Source organism: Poecilia latipinna, unplaced genomic scaffold (genome assembly GCF_001443285.1).
Source record: "Poecilia latipinna isolate Pla-1442-1.1 unplaced genomic scaffold, P_latipinna-1.0 Scaffold338, whole genome shotgun sequence".
In the NCBI taxonomy this organism is placed as follows: Eukaryota; Metazoa; Chordata; class Actinopteri; order Cyprinodontiformes; family Poeciliidae; genus Poecilia; species Poecilia latipinna.
This window is the reverse complement of record NW_015112954.1, coordinates 237,279-258,897: the sequence shown is the minus strand read 5'-3', so window position 1 is coordinate 258,897 and position 21,619 is coordinate 237,279. Positions and strand designations below refer to the sequence as shown.

Below are 21,619 nucleotides of genomic sequence, written 5' to 3'. Positions count from 1 at the left end.
CAAGGTATAAATATTTTTTAAAGTCAGCAGAGTGTTAGGACAGACAGATAAGGAAAATGTTGTAAATAATACAATAATAAAAACTAATAATGCCAAAATAAATTCATAATTTCACCCAAAGTCGTGAAGATATGACAAATTATAATTTACCAGAATAAAGTTGTAATTTTAGCAGAATAAAGTCATAACACAAGACTAAAGTCGTTATAGTACAAGAATAAAGTTGTAATAATTCAAAGATCAGATTAATGCCAGAATACAATCATGAAAATATGAGAATTAAATTGGAATTTTAGAGTAAAGTCGGAATAATAGTAGAATAAAGTCATAATTTTGCCATAATAAATTTGTTATAAATACAAGTATAGAGCTATAATAGTACAGGGGGGAAATTATATTAGCAGAATAAACTCGTAATAATACAATAAAGTCATAATAACATGATAAAATCTTTATAATACCAAAATAATTTCGTAACATTACCAGAATAAAGTTGTAGTGATACAGGAAAATTAAGTATTAACTTAATGAGAACTTCTCCACGAAAAATAACTCAAAACTTAAAATGAGTCATTTTAATCATCTTGAGAAGTCATACAATGTTATTAGTTTACAAATAGGGAAATAGTAGCAGGACTTTAGAACAACTCAGTAGTTTTTAACTAGGTTGCGGTTACATCGGGTGATACAGCGACGCCTGGTGTTCAAAAGCTGGAACTACCCTTCGTAATATTTTAACCAGCTCCAGATAGCCTTTGTGTTAGTTCGAAAGCAATTTTACGGAAGCTGAAAGGCGATTATTGCCGCCGGAGCTTCTTTTTAGCCACTTCCAGATTCTCCTCCGTCATGAATGGGCTGTAGCTGCTGCAGCACAGTGGCAGCGGGTCGCTGCGTGGCGGTTTCCGGTGTCCGTCCGTCTGCTGGAGGATGGCGTCCGGCTTCGACCGCATCCCCTCCGCCGCCGCCGGTCTGAGAACCGAAAACACCCACGGTTACCGAGCGCAAACCAGAGACTGCGACAAGGAACGTCGATAAGCAACTACGGTGAGTTCTGGCGGATCGTTCTGGCTCTGGTTGCGGGTTTGTTCGTTTTAGCGGATGCGAGGAGGCTCGGCTGCAGGAGGCGTATTTTTCCCCCTGCAGCTCCGGGGAAGGCCTGCTCTGATATGGGCTCCATCCGCCGCTTAGCCTCGCTTCAAACCAGCCGTTTTCCCATCTTCTACCGTGTCGCTGACAAGCTGCAGCGCTCCAGACGCCCGTCACAGTTAGAAATCAGCTTGTTTTTGTACTTCATCACTTTGAAACACCGGATGTTATTCTCCTTTTATTTTTCAAATGAGAGGAAGCTCCAGCCGTTAGCAGCTAGCATGCTAACATCGAGCTACATCCTGCAACAGAAACGTTTTTATGGCTCACTCTGAACCCTGAAAGAAATGTCATCTTCAAACAAGGCGCTTTGTTATTAACATATTTAAAAAAAAAAAAAAAAACGAATTCAAAAACGTGTCAAAATATAAAATCTTTATATGTCCGATTAGCGCTCCAGGAAATAGACCGAGCCCATTGATTCTGTTTTCTTTCTGAAGCGAAAGCTACTTTGACGAAGTGACATCTTAAGGGCTTTCTTTGCGCTTAAAAGCAAACAGTCGTGTGCTACAAACAGAAATAACACTTAACACAGTAGTTTACGAGTATTTTATTTATTTTTTACATCACTTTGAATTTGTTATCACTTTGTTAGACATTGTTTCAGCTTAAATACTTACATTATTTCAGTGTTATTTTGTTTATTTGTTGTTTATTTATTTTTCTCTTTACTCTGCGTCCCCCTCCAGGGTTTCCCCAGACACTGAGCGATTCATTACAGACTTTTCTGCAGCTGCATCCATCCTTGTGTCAAATTTGGGATATAATCCTCCCTGCATTCAGGATGACGGAGGCATGGCAGCAGCAGCAGCAGCATGCAGTGGCTCCACCCTCTGTTGTGCACACTCTCCCTCAGGCAGGCGACAACTCTCTGAGCTGCACCGTGTACGGCGTCGTCCTGCAGCCGGACGCCTCCCTGCAGCAGCCGCAGCATCCGCAGCAGCACGTCGTCCAAGCACAGCAGGCCTCCTTGCAGGTAGGGGCCGACAGAGGGCATAAATGCGGAGCCTGCGGCCATGACATTTCCCACCTGGCCAACCCACACGAGCATCAGTGCATGGTGACGCAGGACCGCTCGTTCCAGTGCACGCAGTGCATGAAGATCTTCAGTCAGGCGACCGACTTGTTGGAGCATCAGTGCGTTCAGGTGGAGCAGAAGCCGTTCGTGTGCGGCGTCTGCAAAATGGGCTTCTCGTTGCTCACCTCGCTGGCGCAGCATCACAACTCTCACGGTAACAACCCGATGAAGTGCTCCATCTGCGAGAAGACATATCGCCCAGGCTCCGGGAACGTCACGCCCACCTCGTCTGCCGCCAACCCGCAGCAGCCCTCCAGCGGCGAGACTTCCGGCGGTGGTGCAGTCATCAGCGCCGCCTCACCGCCAACATTCGAGGCATCCGCGCCCGACCGGCCATACAAGTGCTCTGTATGCCACAAGTCCTTCCGCCACCTGTCAGAGCTGACGCGCCACGAGCGGATCCACACGGGAGAGAAGCCGTACAAATGCGACACATGTGACAAAAGCTTCAGCCAGTCATCACATCTGGCGCACCACCAGCGCACGCACAGCTCCGAAAGGCCATACAAGTGCGCCGTGTGTGAGAAGAGCTTCAAGCACCGCTCCCACCTGGTGCGGCACATGTACGCGCACTCGGGCGAGCACCTGTTCAAGTGCAATTTATGTGAGATGCACTTCAAAGAGTCGTCGGAGCTCCTGCACCACCAGTGCCAGCCGGAGAGCGAGAGGCCATTCCGCTGCGGCTCGTGCGGGAAGAGCTTCAAGCGGCCATCTGACCTGCGGCAGCACGAGCGCACGCACTCCGAGGAGCGGCCTTTCCAATGCGACGAGTGCCAGATGAGCTTCAAGCAGCAGTACGCCCTGGTGCGCCACCGCCGCACACACAAGAACCCTGCCGACCGGCCGTTCAAGTGCAACCTCTGTGACAAGGGCTTCTTGCAGCCGTCGCATCTGCTCTACCACCAGCAGGTCCACGGCATGGAGTCGCTCTTCAAATGCGCGTCCTGCCAGAAGTCCTTCAGCCAGTCGGGGGAGCTGTTGCGGCACAAATGTGGTGGTGAGGTGGAAAAGCCGTACAAATGCGATGTGTGCGGCAAAGGTTACAAAAAGAATTCCACGCTGCAACGGCACCAAAGCACCCACTGCACGGAGAAACCGCTCAAGTGCTCTCTGTGCGACAAGCGCTTTGTGTCGTCGTCCGAGTTCGTCCAGCACCGCTGCGACCCGACGCGGGAGAAGCCTCTGAAGTGTCCCGACTGCGAGAAGCGCTTCAGGTACTCCTCAGAGCTGCAGCGGCACCGCCGCGTCCACACGGGCGAGAAGCCGTTCAAATGTGCCAACTGTGACAAGAGCTTCAAGCAGCGGGAGCACCTGGCCAAGCACCAGAGCGTGCATTCACGGGAGACGCAGTTTAAATGCGTGTGGTGTGGCGAGCGCTTCGTTGACCTCACAGCGCTGCAGGAGCACACGGTGCAGCACACAGCGGAGAACGAGAACTTCCCTGAAGCGCCGTGCATCCAGTGAACTCCAAAAACACTCCCAGAGACTCCTGCTTTTGGTGAATCCAAGACACAGAGGGGGGAATCGTACGACGGCGCATCAGGGCCATCGTAGATGGGGAAAAAAAGGAGTAGATTTCTGCCCAAAAAAACTCAGAAATTTTAAGATTAATATCAGAAATGTTCTAGAAAAAATTTGGAAAATTTCTGAGCTCCAAAACTTGAAAGTTTGAGAGAAAAAACTCAGAAATTTGAGAAAAACACTGAAATGCCTAAGCTCAAAGTTGAAAATTTGCAAGCAGAAACTCAAGAAAAAAACTCAAAAAAAAATTCTGAAAATTTTTTTTCAGAAATTTTCAAGAAAAATTATTTCACTTTTTTCACTCCAAAAGTTGAGAATTTGCTAGAAAAAAACTGATTTAGATCAGTGTCAGGATCTTTCTACAACAAACTTAGAAATTTCTGAGCTCAGTCAAAAATTAGCAAAAAAAAAAAAAACCTTAAAAATGTAAAGATTGACCTCAGAAACTTTGAAATTTCTGACCTCATAATTGAAAATTAGCAAGCAAAAACTCAGAAATTTTCAAGAAAAAACTCACAAACTTTTGAGGTAATCTCATATTTTTTGTAGAACAAACTTGTACATTTCTAAGCTCAAAGACAAAAATTTGCAAAAAAAAAAAAACAAACAAAAAAACCCAGCTCAGTATTTTTACATTCAAAGCTCTGAAATTACTAGGTGTTTTTTTTTTTTTTTTTTTTTTTTTTTTTTTTTTTTACAAAATTTTTAAGCTTGTTTTTAGTAAATAATTTTTTGAGCTTAGTGAATTCCCGTATTTTTTCAGAAAAAATTCCAGCTGTTTATCTCAAAATTTCTTACGTTTTTTTGGCGTAAATTTGCTCGTCCTCTTAGGTTTTCCATCTCCATCGTCCCTCAGACGCCACCGTAGGGAATCGGGATCCCTCTTCTTTTTGAAGAACGAAAACTAGACCAGAAAGAAATGGATGTGAGACTTGGAGCGCGGGACGGTTTTCTCTGTAAAGTCTGGGACCGTAGTCTGTGGTTGCATGTGGTTGTTTGTTCCGTAACCGTTGTTGAGAAAGATGGCTCTCGTTTCCAGACAGTCATCCCATTTGTGTCGGCTCCTCTTCAGTCCATGTGCCTTTTTATTATTCTTAATATTGTTGTTATTATTAGTTTTTATTCTTTCTGCTCACTCGTTTTTGTTTTTATTTAACGTCCGGTGAAGCTGAAAGCGAACACGTCAGTAGAACGTAGATCCATCTGTTTGTGCATGGATTCTTCTCCCACATTAGTATTACTGTTGTATGATAGCTTTGCTTTATTTAGGACATCCTCAGAGGAAGAAGAAGAAAAGACTTCACATGGATTTGTGAAACTGTACAGCCCGTCTCCTATAAAATCTGTGTTGTTGCATCTTTGTATTAAAACAAGCGACATGTAGGTAACTAACCCGCGTACCTATCGTGTCGTAGAAACACTTGACTTGTGCAATAGGACATGCACAGTGTAATATTTATGACTACTGATTCATGGAATAGTCTACTCTGTTATATTATAGATTGTGTGTATACGCGATGTAAACTCTGACAACTGTATAGTGCTTATGTTACCTGCTTTTTTATTCACTCTGAATGAGCTTCATTTCCACCGGAAATTTCACAAGGTTTAACCCCACGAAGCATTATGTTCCTCACTTGCCACAGATGTAGTTGCATTAGTTTTAGATATAACAAAAGTTATTATTATTATTGTTATCATTATTATTATTATTATTATTATTATTATTATTGAGTATTGTTATTTGTTTTTAAGAATTGGCCTTGTATTGTTTCCACTGAATCCTAGCCTCCTCCTGGTCCAACAGGACTTAAAAATCAGAGTAAAACTTGCCACTTATGTGTTGTTTATTTTTTTTTACCAAGGATAAAGGTAAGAAAAAAAGAGAAAAATATGTGTGTACTTTAGTTTACTGTGTGGATTTATATTCTGTACAATCTTTGCAGTATATTTAAAGGAAAGATTTTGGAGTCGTGGACTTAGGGGGGGAGGGGGGGTTTACAGGGTGGGACTGAGTGCCATGGTTTGAATCCTGGTGAGTCCGCTTCAGAAGCTCCTGTTGGAGTTCATCGAAGCGTAAGGATATCATTATAAACCCTGTTCATACTGTATATTAAAATAAACCACCCTTATAATAAGCTGCTCCGCCTCTGCTAAATTCTGTAAAACATTTATCCACCTTTTTGTCAACTAGAAACTTCAATTTTATTTTATTTTTTAGTTTTTTATTTACTTGGCTCTTTTGCATCAAGAACATGGATAAATGGTATTTTTGCTATATATATATATATATATATATATATATATATATATAAAATTCCCTTCTCACTCTCCGCGGGTGGTCTCTCTCTCTCTCTCATCCTCTGAGCTCGGCTCCTCTACCAGAGGCCTGGGAGCTTCAGGTTCTCCTCCAGTATCTTGGCTGTGCCTACAACTGCACATTTCTGGACTGAGATGTCTGATGTTGTTCCTGGGATCTGTTTGAGCCACTGCTCATATATATATAAACTTTAGGATATTTATTAATATCTTTATAAAAATATTAATAAAAATAATTGGCAATTCATTCTGACTCAACTATTGACAACATGCTATTATTTTGACAAGGCGTTTTTAAAACTTATTTTTTCAACAGTTTCGTCACCTAAACCAAACATCCTTGCAATTAAATATTTTAATCAATGGACAATCCTTAAAAAAATAAAGCCCTTTTCTCTGTAACGGCACAGAGTAGTACATTTGTCAACCTCAATGCTCATAAGACTGAGACTAATATAAATAAATAAAAAATTCATTTGCGATAAATCACGAGTTATAGCTATAGACAACATGCAATTAGATATTTTAATCAATGCCCTTTAACCAAACGCCCTTTTAGGTGTGTGGGTTTTCTAATTTAAATAACGGTAAATATAATTTGTTTGTTTTTTTTGTTTTGTTTTTGTTGCATTTTTCTTTTTTCACTGTTTGTGTGGTGATGGATCCTCTGCGCGGTTAGCTTCCGGGTAATGTTGACTGCAGAGGTGAAGAGCAGCCGCTGATAGAGACACCTCCACCACCGCCCATCTGTCGGGATCAATAAACCAATCACCTCATCGATCATCTGGGGACCCGGGTTCGGCTCGCATCGCCGCGAGGACATCGCAGCTCAAGTCGCGAGCGAACGACCGTTGATGACGGAGGAGCCTCTCTGCGCTCGAGGTTAGCAGCTAGCTTTAGCTTCTCTCTCAGCTTACAGAAACTACGCCACTAATCGATCAAATTGATTGATAGTGTTATCGGGTTGAGCTGCGTGGGGACACGCAGGTGAGTCTAGCTGGTGTATTTCTCTGTGACGCCACAGTTCTGGGTGAAACTTTACGCTTTTTGAACGGTTTTATCCAGCTAGGCTACCGTTACTAGTTAGCCTCGTTAGCGCTGGTTGAGTTCATCACAGATGATGCTAACTAATCCCGCCTCAGAGTTAAGACTAGTCCCCGGTGTTATTGATGGGTTTTCACTTTGATTCGCACCAAACCCCGAATTTAGATGCAAAATAAAACAGATTTTTGGGCTGAAGAGAAAACACGATGATTGAGCGTTAAAAGGCCCCAAAAACAAGACTTACAATGAGAATCTGCGCTAAAAGATGCTCAAATTACAACAATTTAACGCATAATCAGTTCATATCGGTTAAGAGGCGCGTCTGTTTCTCACTGTTTGAGGAGAAATAGAAAGCATCATTCAAATTAAATCAGAAGTTATGAAATCCTACGTTTTATAGTAGTTATTTGTATAAAATATTTGTATAAAGATTCATCATATGGCGTGGTTAACGGCTCATAGTGAGGCTCAAAGGAATTTGATCAAGTTGCATATTTATTTAACCTAATTTTATGCTCCTGTCCATTCATACCTGGCTGACTCCACTGATTTTGCTGAGGAGTGTCTGTTGTTATATTGTAATAAAACCCAATAATATCCAGAAGCAATAAGCCAAAACAAAACCATCCCCACACATCTGGCTTTCAGACTGAGTAAAAACTGGTAATTACAGTTAAACTGACTTGTTTAACTATAATTACCAGCCTGTTTTGATTTAAGCAAGTCATGAGGTCATGTGTCACAACACTGCTGTTTACAGATATTTAAACTGTGGAAACCTGGATCTTTGAGAGTCTGTAGTTATAATAGTCACAGTGTTTAGATATGATGCTAATAGCTAATCTCATTGTATTATGATTTATTTTTTTTAATTTTTGGACTACATTTTTGAATGTTTTTCTAAACCAGCTGGTTAACTTTAACTGTCCACACTCTTTTTTTGTCAAGAAATAGGTTTATAAAACAAGAATTTTAGAAATTAGATAAAATATTATGTATACATGTTAGTTTCATCATTATCCATTGTTCTGTTCAGACAGATAGGAATCAGATTTAATCCAGAATCTTCCCACCTGAATTCAAATCAGGTTTAATTTATTTATAGATTGAGAACATTTGTTTTAAGGTCCATTATTTTTTAAGAAGTACCTTTAATTTGATCTAAGTTTTAGTTGACAAGTTTTCCAGATTGAGGTCGAACTGAGAGAAAATAAATCAGTACAACATAACGTCTGCTTTAAATGCTAAGAATGAAGCATTTAATTATTTAATCGATCACCTTTACACCAGTTATTCAGCGCGGGGAGCAGCGATACTCAGCACAGTGTGCCAGTGTCATGCTATATAACATTATAGTGGTATAAAAATGTTCTGCATCTCACTCAGAGAAACTGAAAAATATTCCTGCAGACATAAATTTCTCCAACCGTAAGTCGGCTTGTTGCAATAAGAAATAAATCCATTAATCACATAATCAATTAAAACAAGTTCTATAATCTCAATTTCCATGACTCATCATTTCTCTCTTTCTACCAAAAACTGGATGATCAAAGTCTTCAGTCTGGTGTTTTGGTCTCAACTAGCCTTTTTTTTTAAAGGATAACTGTGTTTGCAGAGACTTCATAATTCATTTTATTTGTTGTTTTGTTTATTTGTTTGGGATATTTAAAATATCTTCCTGTGTTAAATGTTCACTAGAATTTAAAGTTTATTGATCTTTGAGAATATGTTCTTACATTATTATGCCATTATATTACTTGAAAATGGTCTCAAAACAACAATAATATCGTTTATTGCAATAACTTCTGGGACAATTTATCATCCAGCAGAACGTATCGTGACAGGTCTGGTTTTGTTTTCTGTCCACCGATGTCTTCATCTTTTATTTTCAGGGCTTGAGACTAGTGTCCATTATCATCCATCCATCCATTTTCTTACACCTTTGTCCCAAGCGGGTCGGGACTATTCATTATCATTTTAAACATAATCATTTGTTTACATGCAGGTAGTCGTTTACGTGCAGTACCATGGTGACCACTAGGTGGCGCCTGTAGATCACATTGTGTGCTGGTGGATGTCTTTTTATTCAGTGTAAATAAAATGTTTTGAATGGTCAGACGGTGTTCCTCCAGGCGGACTGTAAGGCCTCCTCCTTCTCCCCACAGCTGGCGGTTCTCCATCCCAACCTTCCCAACATCCTGCTCAGGGGCTTCACTCACTCCGTGATCGTAGCGCTGTCGTTCTGCACCGCGGCCGCCCCGGACCGGCCCGCCGCCTTCCCTGTCAGGCCGCGAGCCGCCAAAGCCAATGGTAAGCACAGCGGGGCGACCTTAGAGCCACAGACTCTGCACAGCCGCTGCGCTGCCTTCCGCTATCGAGCCGACGAGTATTACGAGGGAGGAGACGGTCCGGGACGCAGAGCCTCAACGCCAGCGATGCCCGGATCCTCGCCGGCCAGCAGCAAGGCTCGGGTTTACACCGACGTCAACACGCAGAAGAACCGGGAGTACTGGGACTACGACGCACACGTGCCAAACTGGAGGTGAGGCGGTGAGGCGGTGCGCCAGTGGGCACCGGAAGGTCATCGTTGTCGTGGTAACGGCGAGTTGTTTCTGCTCTTTTCAGCAACCAGGACAACTACCAGCTGGTGCGCAAACTGGGCCGGGGGAAGTACAGCGAAGTGTTCGAGGCGATAAACATTACAAACAACGAGAAGGTGGTGGTGAAAATCCTGAAGGTGAGAAGACTTCATCATCCTCATCCTCACTGTTACAGATTAATGAGAACCAGGAAACGGCTTGGCTCTCCTCAGTGGCAGCGCCATAAATTACAATGAGAAAAACAATATCACACACAGTGGAAAAGTACTTTTTATTAAACTGAAGGTTTGAAGACGTATATTTCAGATTATTCTTTGCGAAGCTGTTTAAACATTGAACATCTGAACATGACCAGCCTCTCCAGGCTTCGAGCTAAGCCAGATCTTCCTCTCATTTCGGTTAAATCCTGGTTTCTGCTCCTCAGCCCGTCAAGAAGAAGAAGATCAAACGGGAAATAAAGATCCTGGAAAACCTGCGAGGAGGAACCAACATCATCCGCCTGGTGGACACGGTCAAAGACCCGGTGGTGAGTGAGAGCGGAGCGCCTGCCCGGCCGCCCGCCGAGCTGCATGCCCGCCGCCGTAATCCAGCCGGCTAATGATCTCCACTTACCTGCCGCTGCTGTCCGTGTTTGTTGTTTTCTCTTTGCAGTCCAGAACGCCAGCGCTTGTCTTTGAGTTCATCAATAACACAGATTTTAAGGTACTTGAGTTGGGCTGGCTCCACACTACCATCCATGCACCGACAGGCAGCTAACAGATTGACTTCCTGTTAGCATAGAAGCTGCCGGCGGCTAACGGCTAAAACTCGAGTGTCTCTTTTCGTTCCTGCAGGAGCTGTACCAGAAACTGACCGACTACGACATCCGCTACTACATGTATGAGCTGCTCAAGGTGAGATCAGCCGTACGAAGCTTAACCGCGACTTCCAGGGTCTGTGGAGGCAAAAAGAGTAAAACCTCAGCCACACGTAGCGACAGAAACACGGAACAAACAAGAAATATTTATTTGATGCATTACTTCAGCGTTAAGTAAAAATAAAACTGTCATACCAGAAATTACTCCACTAAAAATTATTTAATAAGAAGGCGAAGTATGTCTAGAGGCGGTGTAAAGTATTTACTGCATCTTATTGATCTCTAAATGACTGCAGATGGAAAATATTAGATCAGCAAAGCTGGTATATGAACAAGAGGTCTCACTACAACATGAAGATCTCTGCCTCTGTTTGGTGCATTTTTATTCTTAAGTGAAATTAGTCACATTGTGTAAAGTATCAACAAATTGAACTCAACTCAGAGAAGCAGTAGAAATAAAAAATATGGTGGAGAAAAACTATTAAATAAAGAAATAAAAATACTGAAATAAATGTAAGTAGTGACCATCTTTTGGTCTGTGTTTGATTTTCTATGTAAAAGCTGAAGTTCGTCACAACATGGAGCTGAACATTTCTGCTCAGTGTTTCTGTTTTCTGTAAAATCAAGTTAAACTTTGTGGTTTTTAAACTCATCAGGAAGGTTTTTGGTTTTAGGCCAACATTTTAAAAATCTGCTACTGATTGTTATTTAAAAATCAACAGAAAACAATAAAAACAACTAAATTAAAAGTGCAGGAAACTTTACAAGGACAGTTGTAATTAGGATTTGAGTAATCTCTGTGTTTTTACTTAGTTTGTATTTATTTTCCTGTTAATTATGGATATTTATATAAAAAGCGGAGCGTTGATGAAGGCTGTTGGTCCAGATGGTTAAATGAATTTCTTATTATTCCTGTCTGAGGAGGAAACGTTGACTTGTTTCTGCTCCAGGCTCTGGACTACTGCCACAGCATGGGGATCATGCACCGAGACGTGAAGCCGCACAACGTCATGATCGACCACCAGCTGAGGAAGGTGCTGCTCCTCTTCCTCCTCTTCCGCCCTGAAACGATCGTTTAGCTGCTGAATAAACAGGGCTGGGTTTTAATCAGGCACTTTCAAGGTTTGGAAAGTGCTGGATTTCTGCTTAAAGTCCTGGAAAGTGCTTATTATTCAAACGGCACCGGGTTGTAATAAAGTTTATTTACAGTTGAAACCAAATATTTAAATATGATAAAACGATAAACATTTTGTTTCTCACTGTCTGAAACTAAATTATACAACAGGATATCAGAGCTTCGCTAAGAAAATAAGAAAAAATAAAAGTACGAGAATAAAGTCATAATATTACACCTTTATTCTCCTTTTATTTTGACTCTGTTCTGGTAGTTTTATGGTTTTATATTTAAAGATTATAAAAAGACAAACATATTTTTTACTCTGAAGTTAAATCATACGACATTTATTAGAGATGATTCTAAAAAAATATAAGAATATGAAAATACAGTCATAAAATTATAACAGATAAAGTCTTAATATTAAACATACCAGCATAAAGTTGCAATAATATGAGAACAAAATTACGAAAATAACGTAATATTATGAAAATGACGCCATAACATTATGGGAATGAAGTCGTAATATTACAGGAATAATGTTGTATTTAGTAAGAATAAATTCAGAACTCTGAGAATAAAATCTTGACAATGCAGGAATAAAGTTGTAACGTTATGAGAATAAAGTTAAAAAAAAAACGAGAATAAAGTTGTATCACAAAAATAAAATTGGAATATTTTGAGAATGAAATCATAATTTTAGCAGAATAAAGTGGTAATGTGACAAGAATAAAGTCATGAGAATAAATCTGAATGTTTTGAGGGAAAAGTCATAATATTGTGGTTTTATTCTTTTCTTGGCGCTAACGGTGCTCCGTACAGTAATCAGTTTAACTAATGGAGTCTGTTGTGCTGCAGCTTCGTCTCATTGATTGGGGTTTGGCCGAGTTCTACCATCCCGCTCAGGAATACAACGTCAGGGTGGCGTCTCGCTATTTCAAAGGCCCTGAGCTGCTAGTGGACTATCAGGTTAGTTAATCTGAGTTGAATCTCGTACTTAAACGGCTCGGCTGGTCTGATTCTGCAGATGTTTTTGCAGATGTATGACTACAGTTTGGATATGTGGAGCTTCGGCTGCATGCTGGCCAGCATGATCTTCCTGAAGGAGCCGTTTTTCCACGGCCAGGACAACTACGACCAGGTAGGAGGCGCGCCCGCCGGGAACGGCCTGCGGATCATCCGCACTTTACCACAACGACACCAGCAGGATCGATCCCTCTGAAATTAACTAAACTGAATTATGCTTTAACTATGCAGACACTTTTCTTTAAAGTTTGTTGAGATCCATTTAATCCAAAACAAAAACCGTTTCCATCATCATAAATAATGCTGGATGTTATACACTTCAACAAAACTAAAACTTACCGAGTATTTTAGTCTAGTTTCTAATGCAAATATATTAATGTTCTAACTTACAAATGTAAATGTAGATTAAAATAGTAACTGCAGGTTTTAGCAGTCGTACTGAAGGACATCAGGATTTCTAAATGCTGCATTTTTTAAACTTGTCAGTTTTTTTTTTTTCTGATTGTGGAAACCTGACTAGTGTCCTGTCAGCAGGGGGCGCCACAGATTCCCTCAAAGCTGCTGTGTCAGCTGCGACCTTGGATTCCTCACAGTGGCTCTTAATGACGCAGGATTAAATGATAGTCATTTAACGTCTTCAACTATACATTTAAACCTAACTGCAGGTTTTAGCCGTTTTAACAGCATAATTATGTTGAATTTCAGACATTAATCTAAAAATTTTTTGGCTGAAATTTGCTCAGTTTTTCTATCTAAAATGTCTCTAATAACCAACAATTTAATATATTTTAATTTTTTTACATAATTTGAACTAGGTGAGGTTGTAACTTCACCTGGTTCAACATATTTTATGCTTTTATGGCTTTTTATTTTTATTTTTTATGATCTAAAGCACTTCGAAATGCCTTGTTGCTGAATTGTGCTACACAGATCAACTTGATTGATTGAAAGCTGGGAGTTCTGAGTGGAAAATTACAGAAAGAAAAAGTTTTTCCTCCATCTTAAATGCAAAATGTTTTTATTTATTTTTTTTTATAATTTTGGCTCCACACTCTGTGTTGTTCTGTCAGGAAATTACTTTATTTAGAGTCTCTATGCTCCAGTTAACAACTATTCATTTGCTAAATTAGTTGACATTTATTTCAACTATCGTTTCAGCTCTGCAGCTTTTACTTCTTGGAATTGCATTTTTGAGTTTTGGGTTTCATAAAACAGGTTATTGGCTGGTGTAACATGTTTTTCCAGGAAACAACTGCAAGCAGGAACCTTTAGTTTACTGGGAGCGGTTCTAACTGAGCCTCTCTGTCTGTGTGTGTGTCTGTGTGTGTGTGTGTGTGTGTGTGTGTGTTCGTTCGCTCTGCAGCTGGTTCGCATCGCCAAAGTTCTCGGCACCGACGAACTGTTCGGCTACCTGCACAAGTATCACATAGAACTGGACACTCGCTTCAAAGACCTGCTGGGACAGTGAGTACCAACCCGACCCGGTTCTGACCCAGACAGAACTCAGACTTGTCCTTTTGTTTTTATTTTTCATGATTTTGATCAGTTTTATGAACTCGTCACGTAAAAGTATCAGTCAGGGTGAGGGTACAACAAATGTCCAAGGCGTTACAGATGTGTAAAATTTACTGATTTTCTCCTACACTGGTGAAGGCTCTGCAGGAATGTCCAGCAGGTGCTGGTTGGGTTCAACAGGTGGCGCTGTTTGCATCCAAATATGTTGATGAAACCAAACGAACCCCAAATAAACCTCATGAACACCATGAAACCTAACAGGTGGTGGCAGCATCATGGTCTGGGTTGCATTTCTTCAAATTGATCCTTTTTTCTTTCTTGGATGTTTTTTTGTCTGTCTGCTTGCTAAAATATGTGGAACGTTTCCAAATATGGGATTGTAGTATTACGACTTTATTCTGATATTACAATTTTATTCCCTTTAATTTCAAACATCGTAATTTTCTTAGTCTTGTCTTAATACTCAGTCGTACACTGACTCCTGGACGAAGCCTGAGATTAAAGTTTAACAGTTTTAGTTTCAGCAAACGTCGGCAGCCAGATCCTGTTTTCTTTGCCTCACTAAATATAAATCCTGACGTAATTTGTGTCGTCATACCGTGGCTGACTGTGTGGGGGCGCTGTGGTTCCAGGCAGTCGCGGAAGCGCTGGGAGCAGTTCATCCAGTCGGAGAACCAGCACCTGGTGAGTCCGGAGGCGCTGGACCTGCTGGACAAGCTGCTGCGCTACGACCACCAGCAGAGGCTGACGGCGGCCGAGGCCATGCGCCACACCTACTTCTGTCAGTACCTGCAGTGCACACAGCCGGGTTGCCAGGTTGGGCGGGTTTCCCCCAACTGGGCTGCTTATAAAACACCAGGAGGATTTTTTGAAACATTTCTGTTTTTTCTGAGGAAAATTTAAAAAAAATTATTCTGTTTCAGAAAGGAACCAAAGTTTTCATAAAATCTCATATTATTGGACTTATTAACTAATTTATTTTGAAATCTGTTTAAGTGTCAAAAGTAGTCGCCGGACAAATAACCCAACCTGAAATAAAGTAGCTTCATTTGGTTTATTTTACATTTTTTTGAAATGGAAAAACTTAAGAAGGGTTTTTATGACTGTGTATCTGGGCCATTTTAGAAAGAAAAAATGAAAGACGGAAAAACTTTCCACCAAAAACTTCCAAAATTTTGTGATTAATTTCAGAAATTCTCTAGAAAAAATTCAAGTCAAATTTTCAAAAAATTTTCAGTTTTTTGTCGAAAATTTCTGAGATTAATCTCAAAATTTCAGAGTTTTTGGCAAAAGAAAACTCCTGTTTTTTCTCTACAATAACCCAAATACACTATCGTAGATTTTGCTATGTTAATAGGAGTTGGGCTTTTTTTTTTCTTTGTTTTGTTTGTCCGGTTCTCTGTTGTTTTTGGGCTGGACCTGTGAGTGGGATCCAGCTGCTTCCCATCCAGCAGGCAGGCGAACTCTCTGGAAGTAAACGGGTCGGATGTTTTCTCAGTAGTTCAGCTTCTTCCTGTGAAAGCAGCAAGCGATGCGTTCAGGGAGCCGAGGCGTGGCTGCAGCTCTGCTTGCACCAGTCTTAGGAAAAACTTTGAATTTTTAACCTGTCTGTCACGAGAGGACCCAAATTTGGGTCCTCTCGTGACAGGGGTGTCAAACTCCAGTCCTCAAGGGCCGCTGTCCTGCAACTTTTAGATGTGCCTCTGCTGCACCACACCTGAAAAGAATAATTAGGTCATTAGCAAGGCTCAGGAGAACCGATCTACACAGGGAGGAGGTAATTAAGCCATTTCATTCCACTGTTTTTTTACCTGTGGCACATCTAAACACTGCAGGACAGCGGCCCTTGAGGACTGGAGTTTGACACCCCTGTTATTGTGAATGACAACCTGTGACCAACAGGTCAAAGGTTCTGAGAAAAGGACAATAGATATGTAAAGTGATACATTCCACAGATGAATTAGTTCTCAGCAGAAAGAAAAGGACCAGAAACTGGAGCTCATCCTTGTTTCACAGCCGTTATCTTCCGGACACTCTAGAGTCTGGTTCCAGCCGCTTCCAGGAAGTTTCCGCTCATTCCTCGTCTCCCGTTGGGTTTGTTTGTCCCACAGATCCAGTGGTGAAGGAACAAGCGAACGCCAACACAGACGGCACAAAGGCAATAAGCAGCTCCAATGCAACATGATGACCAGACAGCAGGTAACCCACTGGTGGCCCTCTGGCATGGAATAACAAACGAGAAATGCAGCTTTAAAAACTGAAAACAACACAAACGGGGGGATAACTCTTCACACCTTCCTATATTTAACTCCATCTGTTGTCACCAGAAGGTTTTATTAAACGTGACGCAGCAAACCTCTGAACTTACAGGAAGAGGAGTTTCCACTTCTAGATGGAGGCGTTCTTACTAGGAGACGCAGATCAACGGAAAACAACTAATAAATGTTTCATTGTCCTGGTGCTGCAGCCAGTTTGTACCACAGTCCAGGGAGTCAACAGTTCATTTAATATTAGATTTATCTGCAAACATCCACCGTATTCCTTTACTGAACTCAAAAATCCAGTCAGTGAACGCACCATGCCTTCTGGGTAGCATCGACAACGATCTGCCAAGACTTAATATCTTTATCTAAATTAATCTGTTAATGTCCTGTCCTGTTGTTTATATTAGATTCCATTATATTATTGTATGTTAATTGCTATATTTTATCTCTTTAAAGGATCAAACCTCTGGATTCATCTGATTATCTCCAGTTGGAGGTCCAAATAAAATCAGTTTGTTTAATTAATGAGCGGCGCAGCAAACAGGAGTAATAAACATGAAAACAGGAGTAATAAACATGAAAACAGGAGTAATAAACATGAAAACAGGAGTAATAAACATGAAAACAGGAGTAATAAACACAAAATATAAAATTTGTGTTTATAACGCCAAACAGCAGTTCTAAACAGTCTCAGACAGGATTTAAAACACAGCACCAGGAAATGTTATAGGATTTATTAAATCTGTTTTAATTTCATTAATCTGACTCAGATTTTCTGTCTTCCTTTAATAACTTAAAGTTTTTTCTTCCCACCCATTCAGGAAAAAATCTTTCTTACCTCAACTTGCAACCTTTTCTTGGCAGAAACCTCTGCCTCCACATCAACAGCCATACTGGAGCAAGATGTCAGTTTTTGCAGCACACACACTCAACCCCAACACACACACATCCCAACACACACACACCCAATGGATCAGTACTGGATGGACTAAACCAATCCCATCAGAGCCCAGGGAACCCGCAGCCCCTCATAATTTGGATGGGAAATCGGATCTGAACCCGTTTTTAAACTAAGTGACTCGCCGGATCCGAATCCGGCCGCACCGTCTTTGCAGGAAATCCAGTTCCAGGTTTTAGCACTGACGTGGAGGCTCTTTTCTGCTATGATAGAACAAAAGCTATATTGAAAGAGAATAAACAGTTTTTATTTAAATAACGTGTCCGAGTTTCTTTCCCTGATTGGATTTCACTGTTTCTGTGACATTAAAATAAATCATTAAATACGAGGTCATAGACGAACATTTCCATCTGTAAGCTGATTGGATGTTGAGGAGCTACATCACAGACTGAACTGACCAATCAGAGGGAAGAGTTTATATCTTCAAATGTAAATAATCACAGTCACTTAAGGTTGGTCTTTACATGCATTATTTCCAATCTAAATAAAACGTTTCCCACATTTTTTATGTGAAAATATAAATTATTCTTCAAGATTAAATTTTTTGGCATAAAAACAGAAAATAATAAAATCCAGATTTTGGTTTTGACTTTTTTTTTTTTTTTTGCCTTCATGACAATGAAGTCTTTATTTTGAACATTAAAAAAATAACACTACCATCTCCTAAATGCTGGCCTGAAGGGGGCAAATATTTATCCAGTTTTAATTTTTTTTTATTATTTAGTATTTTGTAAAAATCAGTTTACTCCTTTTTTTGAAGCCAGGTTTTGTTGATTGATTTCTAACACCAATAAAAAGCTAAAACATCCCGGGGTTTGATATGAATAAATTAATCTTTTAAAGTCACTGAAGTATCTTCAGGGTTTCCTTTTTTTACTAAAAGTGCAACATTAGTTGAAGCTTCCAACAGATTTTAGGATCCAAAGTAAACAAAAATTTGTATTTATACCTAATATAAATACAAATGTATTTAATCTATTGTTTCTAGTTTTCCAAATCATATAATTTTTGTTTTACTTAGATGTATTAATTTATTCATATCCAACCACGGTTCTAAATGACTAATTTCTGATGTTGGCGCCTCCAAAAGGATTAAGAAATTTCAGCATCTTTGAGACTTTAAGCCAGTTATGTGGTTTTTTACTGTCTTATTTTCTTAATTATCTCCATGGTATCCAGCTCTAACACTTTTTTATTTAAAAGAAACTGAGTTTAGTTTATGGGATAATGAGTCAAAGTGTGTTTAGCTTAGGGTTACGGTTTTTCATTTAACCCTTTTTAACCAGATCAACAAGGTTTAAGGTTTCATAATTACACCATAAAATATCCTGTTATGTCAGAGGTCTTCAACATGGGGGGCGCAACCCCTGGGACACTTCAGATTAATTACATTTTTATTTTTAAATTCAATATCTTTAAATACATATTAACACAACTCCACTATGTAGTAAATTAATTAGAGGAGGCAAAAGTGATGGATTTCAGTTAAGCTCGTACAGAAACGTTTGAGTGTTTGGGCTTGGAAGTAAATTCAGGAGCAAAACGAGTTTTGAACCTCGAAGTAAAATTTCTGATATGATTATTGCTCCTGAATTTAGTTCCAATTTCAGGCAGTTGAATACTTCCGTAGAAATGAGCAGGTTGAGGCGGTAAGAATCTGTTCATGTTAAAAGTTTTGCGTTTTGGTCATAGCAGTAACGTTAAATGTCCAGAACTTTAGCGTTCAAACTTAAGTTTAAAATAAAACGTGAAATGAAGACGGTGTGTCGGTTTATTGGACAGTAATGAGCCAGACTGCAGAGCTCAATAAGTGCGTGTTTAATAAATAACACTGGAACTTCAACATGTATTTCCAGAACAGAAAACACTTGTGCAACATTCGTGCGTTACAAGTTGGTGCATTCGTTTTGGGAGAATCCGGGCCAAAGTTCTGAACGGGACGGCCTGCTCAGATCCGAAACGTTCCTGCTGAGGCGACGTGGACTGTAAACACAGCAGGGAAAAGTCCAACCGCTTCCGAAAAAATCAAACCCACGCATTTAAAAAGCATCCACCGGTTTTCAGATAAAAACATATGACCTGGTTCTGCTCAAACCCGAACCGAATGCCGTGACCGGCGTCTGTAGTGTCAAAGTAAAAAGCAGCCAACGAACTCAGTAATTAGCTACATCAGATGAGCGCTACACCCATCGAAGGCACCGCGAGACCCGGCCTCCTCAGAACCACAGCTGGGTTCAGCTGCTTCACTAAACAACCAAAAACAGTAATAGATGCCACTTTGGCATTTCATCCATTTAAAAAATCAGGACTGGGTCAACATTTGGGAGGTTTATGGTTTCACTGCAGGTGTTGTTTGTGAGCATAAAGTTTCTCAGATAAAATATTCAAAATATAAGAATACAAAAGATCTAACAACAGTTCTGATAAATAAATTCTCCCTCCAAATGTTCCCCTTCAAACTTTGTGTGTCCCATCTGTCCACCAGATTGTTAGCACTAGCTTGAAGAAGATACAAAGAGGTGTGGCTAACAGTTAAACCATGATTATGTGCAGAAAAGTGGGACTTTTGGCTGCTTCCCTTCACTGCTGCTAATGTTTTATCCAACTTCTCCACAACACGTTACTTTAAAGTTTCAGATGGCTAAGGAGAATAAAGTTTTGACAGCAATATTTGTGTCATGCATTTAAGCTGATTATGTGCAAAAAAGTGAGACTTTTAGCTGCTTCCCTTCACTGCTGCTGTGCTTTATCCACAACACTTTAATAATCTGGTGACCACTGTTTTAAATTTTTGGATAGTTTAGAGCGTAACAACACCCCCAGTAACAATTTTTTAATCAGACCTTTGTTTGATAAAGTCTGTTTAAATATCTGTGTAGGGTGTCGGTCTGTTAGGTCTCCTTTATACCATTATTTTTGACTTCCATGAATAATATTCATCTTTTAAACTCCCTTCCCCTTTAGCCAAAAAAGCTTATTTTCAGCTAATAATGTTAAAATTTTTCTTTTATAATCCTATTTCTGCGATCGATTAGTATTCCTACATTTCATTAAGCTTATTTGCTTAAAATGGTTATTTCCCTTCAAATACATTGATTAAAGTTTCAATGAATTATATTTTTGATTTAAAAATCATGATTTTCAGGGGCAGTAGTCACCAAAACCCTGTTATCTTTGGAAGACGCTCACCAAAGATCCCAAATGTTGAACCAAACAAAGTAAAGTTTGGTTGTTGCAGCAGGAGAACTCACAGTAGTGAACTAAGAAAGCCCACCAAGGACACAGTTAAGACAACGCCGCTGATTAGCTTCATTATAACACTGATAATTAAAACCCTGGGGGCGAAACGCTTGGCTGAGTCCAGTGGCACTTGGTATTTAAAGATTCATGGTCTCAGTCACTGCAAACCCACCTGGTTTTAAATGTTGTGTCCTTGGTGTTCTTTTTAAAAATGCAAACAATCTAAGGCATAAAAACGTTGTTTCAAAAACAAAACATAAAGCTAACACCAGTGACATTCATTTTGTTCTTTTTGCAACGTAACAAAAACGTAAACAAGTGCATAAATAAAGCCGCCTATGATTATGTGAGTCTACATATATAATGGTGGTTACATAGTGATAATAGTGAGGTAACTTGATAAAGGGAGCGCGGTTAAAATGCGCCGATCCGCAGCACAACCATGCATCCGACTGAAAACGAAGGAGGCGTCGTCCCGTTTGGATCGTTCAAGTTTTGTAAAAACGCTGGACGGGTTTTTCCACGTAAAGTGACGTTACGATGCAACGTGTTTTTCCTTGTCAAGTTTTGGTACGACGCAACGTTTTGGTGGTAATCAATAAAAACTCCGGGCGAGTTTTCCGCATAAAGAGCCGTTACGATGCGACGCGTTTTCCCCGTAGAGCGCCGTTACGATGCGACGCGTTTTCCCCGTAGAGCGCCGTTACGATGCGACGCATTTTCCCCGTAGAGCGCCGTTACGATGCGTTTTCCCGTTACGATGCGACGCGTTTTCCCCGTAGAGCGCCGTTACGATGCGACGCGTTTTCCCCGTAGAGCGCCGTTACGATGCGACGCATTTTCCCCATAGAGCGCCGTTACGATGCGACGCGTTTTCCTGTTACGATGCGACGCGTTTACCCCGTAGCGCGCCGTTACAATGCGACCTTTTGTGGGAC

General features: G+C 40.5%; 3 protein-coding genes and 1 long non-coding RNA gene across 5 annotated transcripts in view; 2 read left to right on the top strand and 2 right to left on the bottom strand.

Moving 5' to 3' along the window:
* Positions 1-436: 436 nt before the first annotated feature.
* Positions 437-6,799, bottom strand: LOC106949358 (uncharacterized). Its single transcript, XR_001425361.1, has 2 exons — positions 6,710-6,799; positions 437-969 (listed from the first exon to the last, which is right to left on the bottom strand). It is a non-coding gene; the product is annotated as an uncharacterized LOC106949358 (long non-coding RNA).
* On the top strand, positions 962-3,815 carry LOC106949355 (zinc finger protein 319). The gene is made up of 2 exons (XM_015035540.1): positions 962-1,044; positions 1,836-3,815. The coding sequence occupies exon 2, from the start codon at positions 1,931-1,933 to the stop codon at positions 3,686-3,688; it is 1,758 nt and encodes a 585-aa protein (XP_014891026.1). The 5' UTR covers positions 962-1,044; positions 1,836-1,930; the 3' UTR covers positions 3,689-3,815.
* LOC106949356 (casein kinase II subunit alpha'-like) lies at positions 6,785-17,696 on the top strand. 2 transcript variants are annotated; one of them, XM_015035542.1, is made up of 13 exons: positions 6,785-6,946; positions 9,274-9,650; positions 9,734-9,845; positions 10,133-10,234; positions 10,360-10,410; positions 10,542-10,601; positions 11,515-11,598; positions 12,537-12,647; positions 12,718-12,819; positions 14,068-14,168; positions 14,852-15,000; positions 16,331-16,418; positions 17,305-17,696. In XM_015035542.1, exons 2-12 carry the CDS (start codon positions 9,544-9,546, stop codon positions 16,402-16,404), a joined length of 1,053 nt encoding a protein of 350 aa, XP_014891028.1. In that variant the 5' UTR covers positions 6,785-6,946; positions 9,274-9,543; the 3' UTR covers positions 16,405-16,418; positions 17,305-17,696. The 2 variants fall into 2 exon arrangements, with proteins under 2 accessions (XP_014891028.1, XP_014891029.1); XM_015035543.1 differs by lacking the exon at positions 6,785-6,946 and adding an exon at positions 6,956-7,051.
* A 1,542-nt stretch (positions 17,697-19,238) lies between these two features.
* kiaa0895l overlaps positions 19,239-21,619 on the bottom strand; it is a 7,237-nt gene continuing 4,856 nt past the window's right edge. The window contains exon 4 of the mRNA XM_015035544.1: positions 19,239-21,607. The gene's annotated coding sequence lies outside the window, so the exon portion shown is untranslated. The remainder of the gene's footprint in view (positions 21,608-21,619) is intronic.

Excerpts from the sequence above, each read along its gene's own strand:
- LOC106949356 (XM_015035542.1), top strand. The coding sequence starts at position 9,544 with ATGCCCGGATCCTCGCCGGCCAGCAGCAAGGCTCGGGTTTACACCGAC. Across the intron at positions 12,648-12,717 it reads AGCTGCTAGTGGACTATCAG|ATGTATGACTACAGTTTGGA; the intron begins GTTAGTTAATCT and ends ATGTTTTTGCAG. Across the intron at positions 14,169-14,851 it reads TTCAAAGACCTGCTGGGACA|GCAGTCGCGGAAGCGCTGGG; the intron begins GTGAGTACCAAC and ends CTGTGGTTCCAG.
- LOC106949355 (XM_015035540.1), top strand. The coding sequence starts at position 1,931 with ATGACGGAGGCATGGCAGCAGCAGCAGCAGCATGCAGTGGCTCCACCC.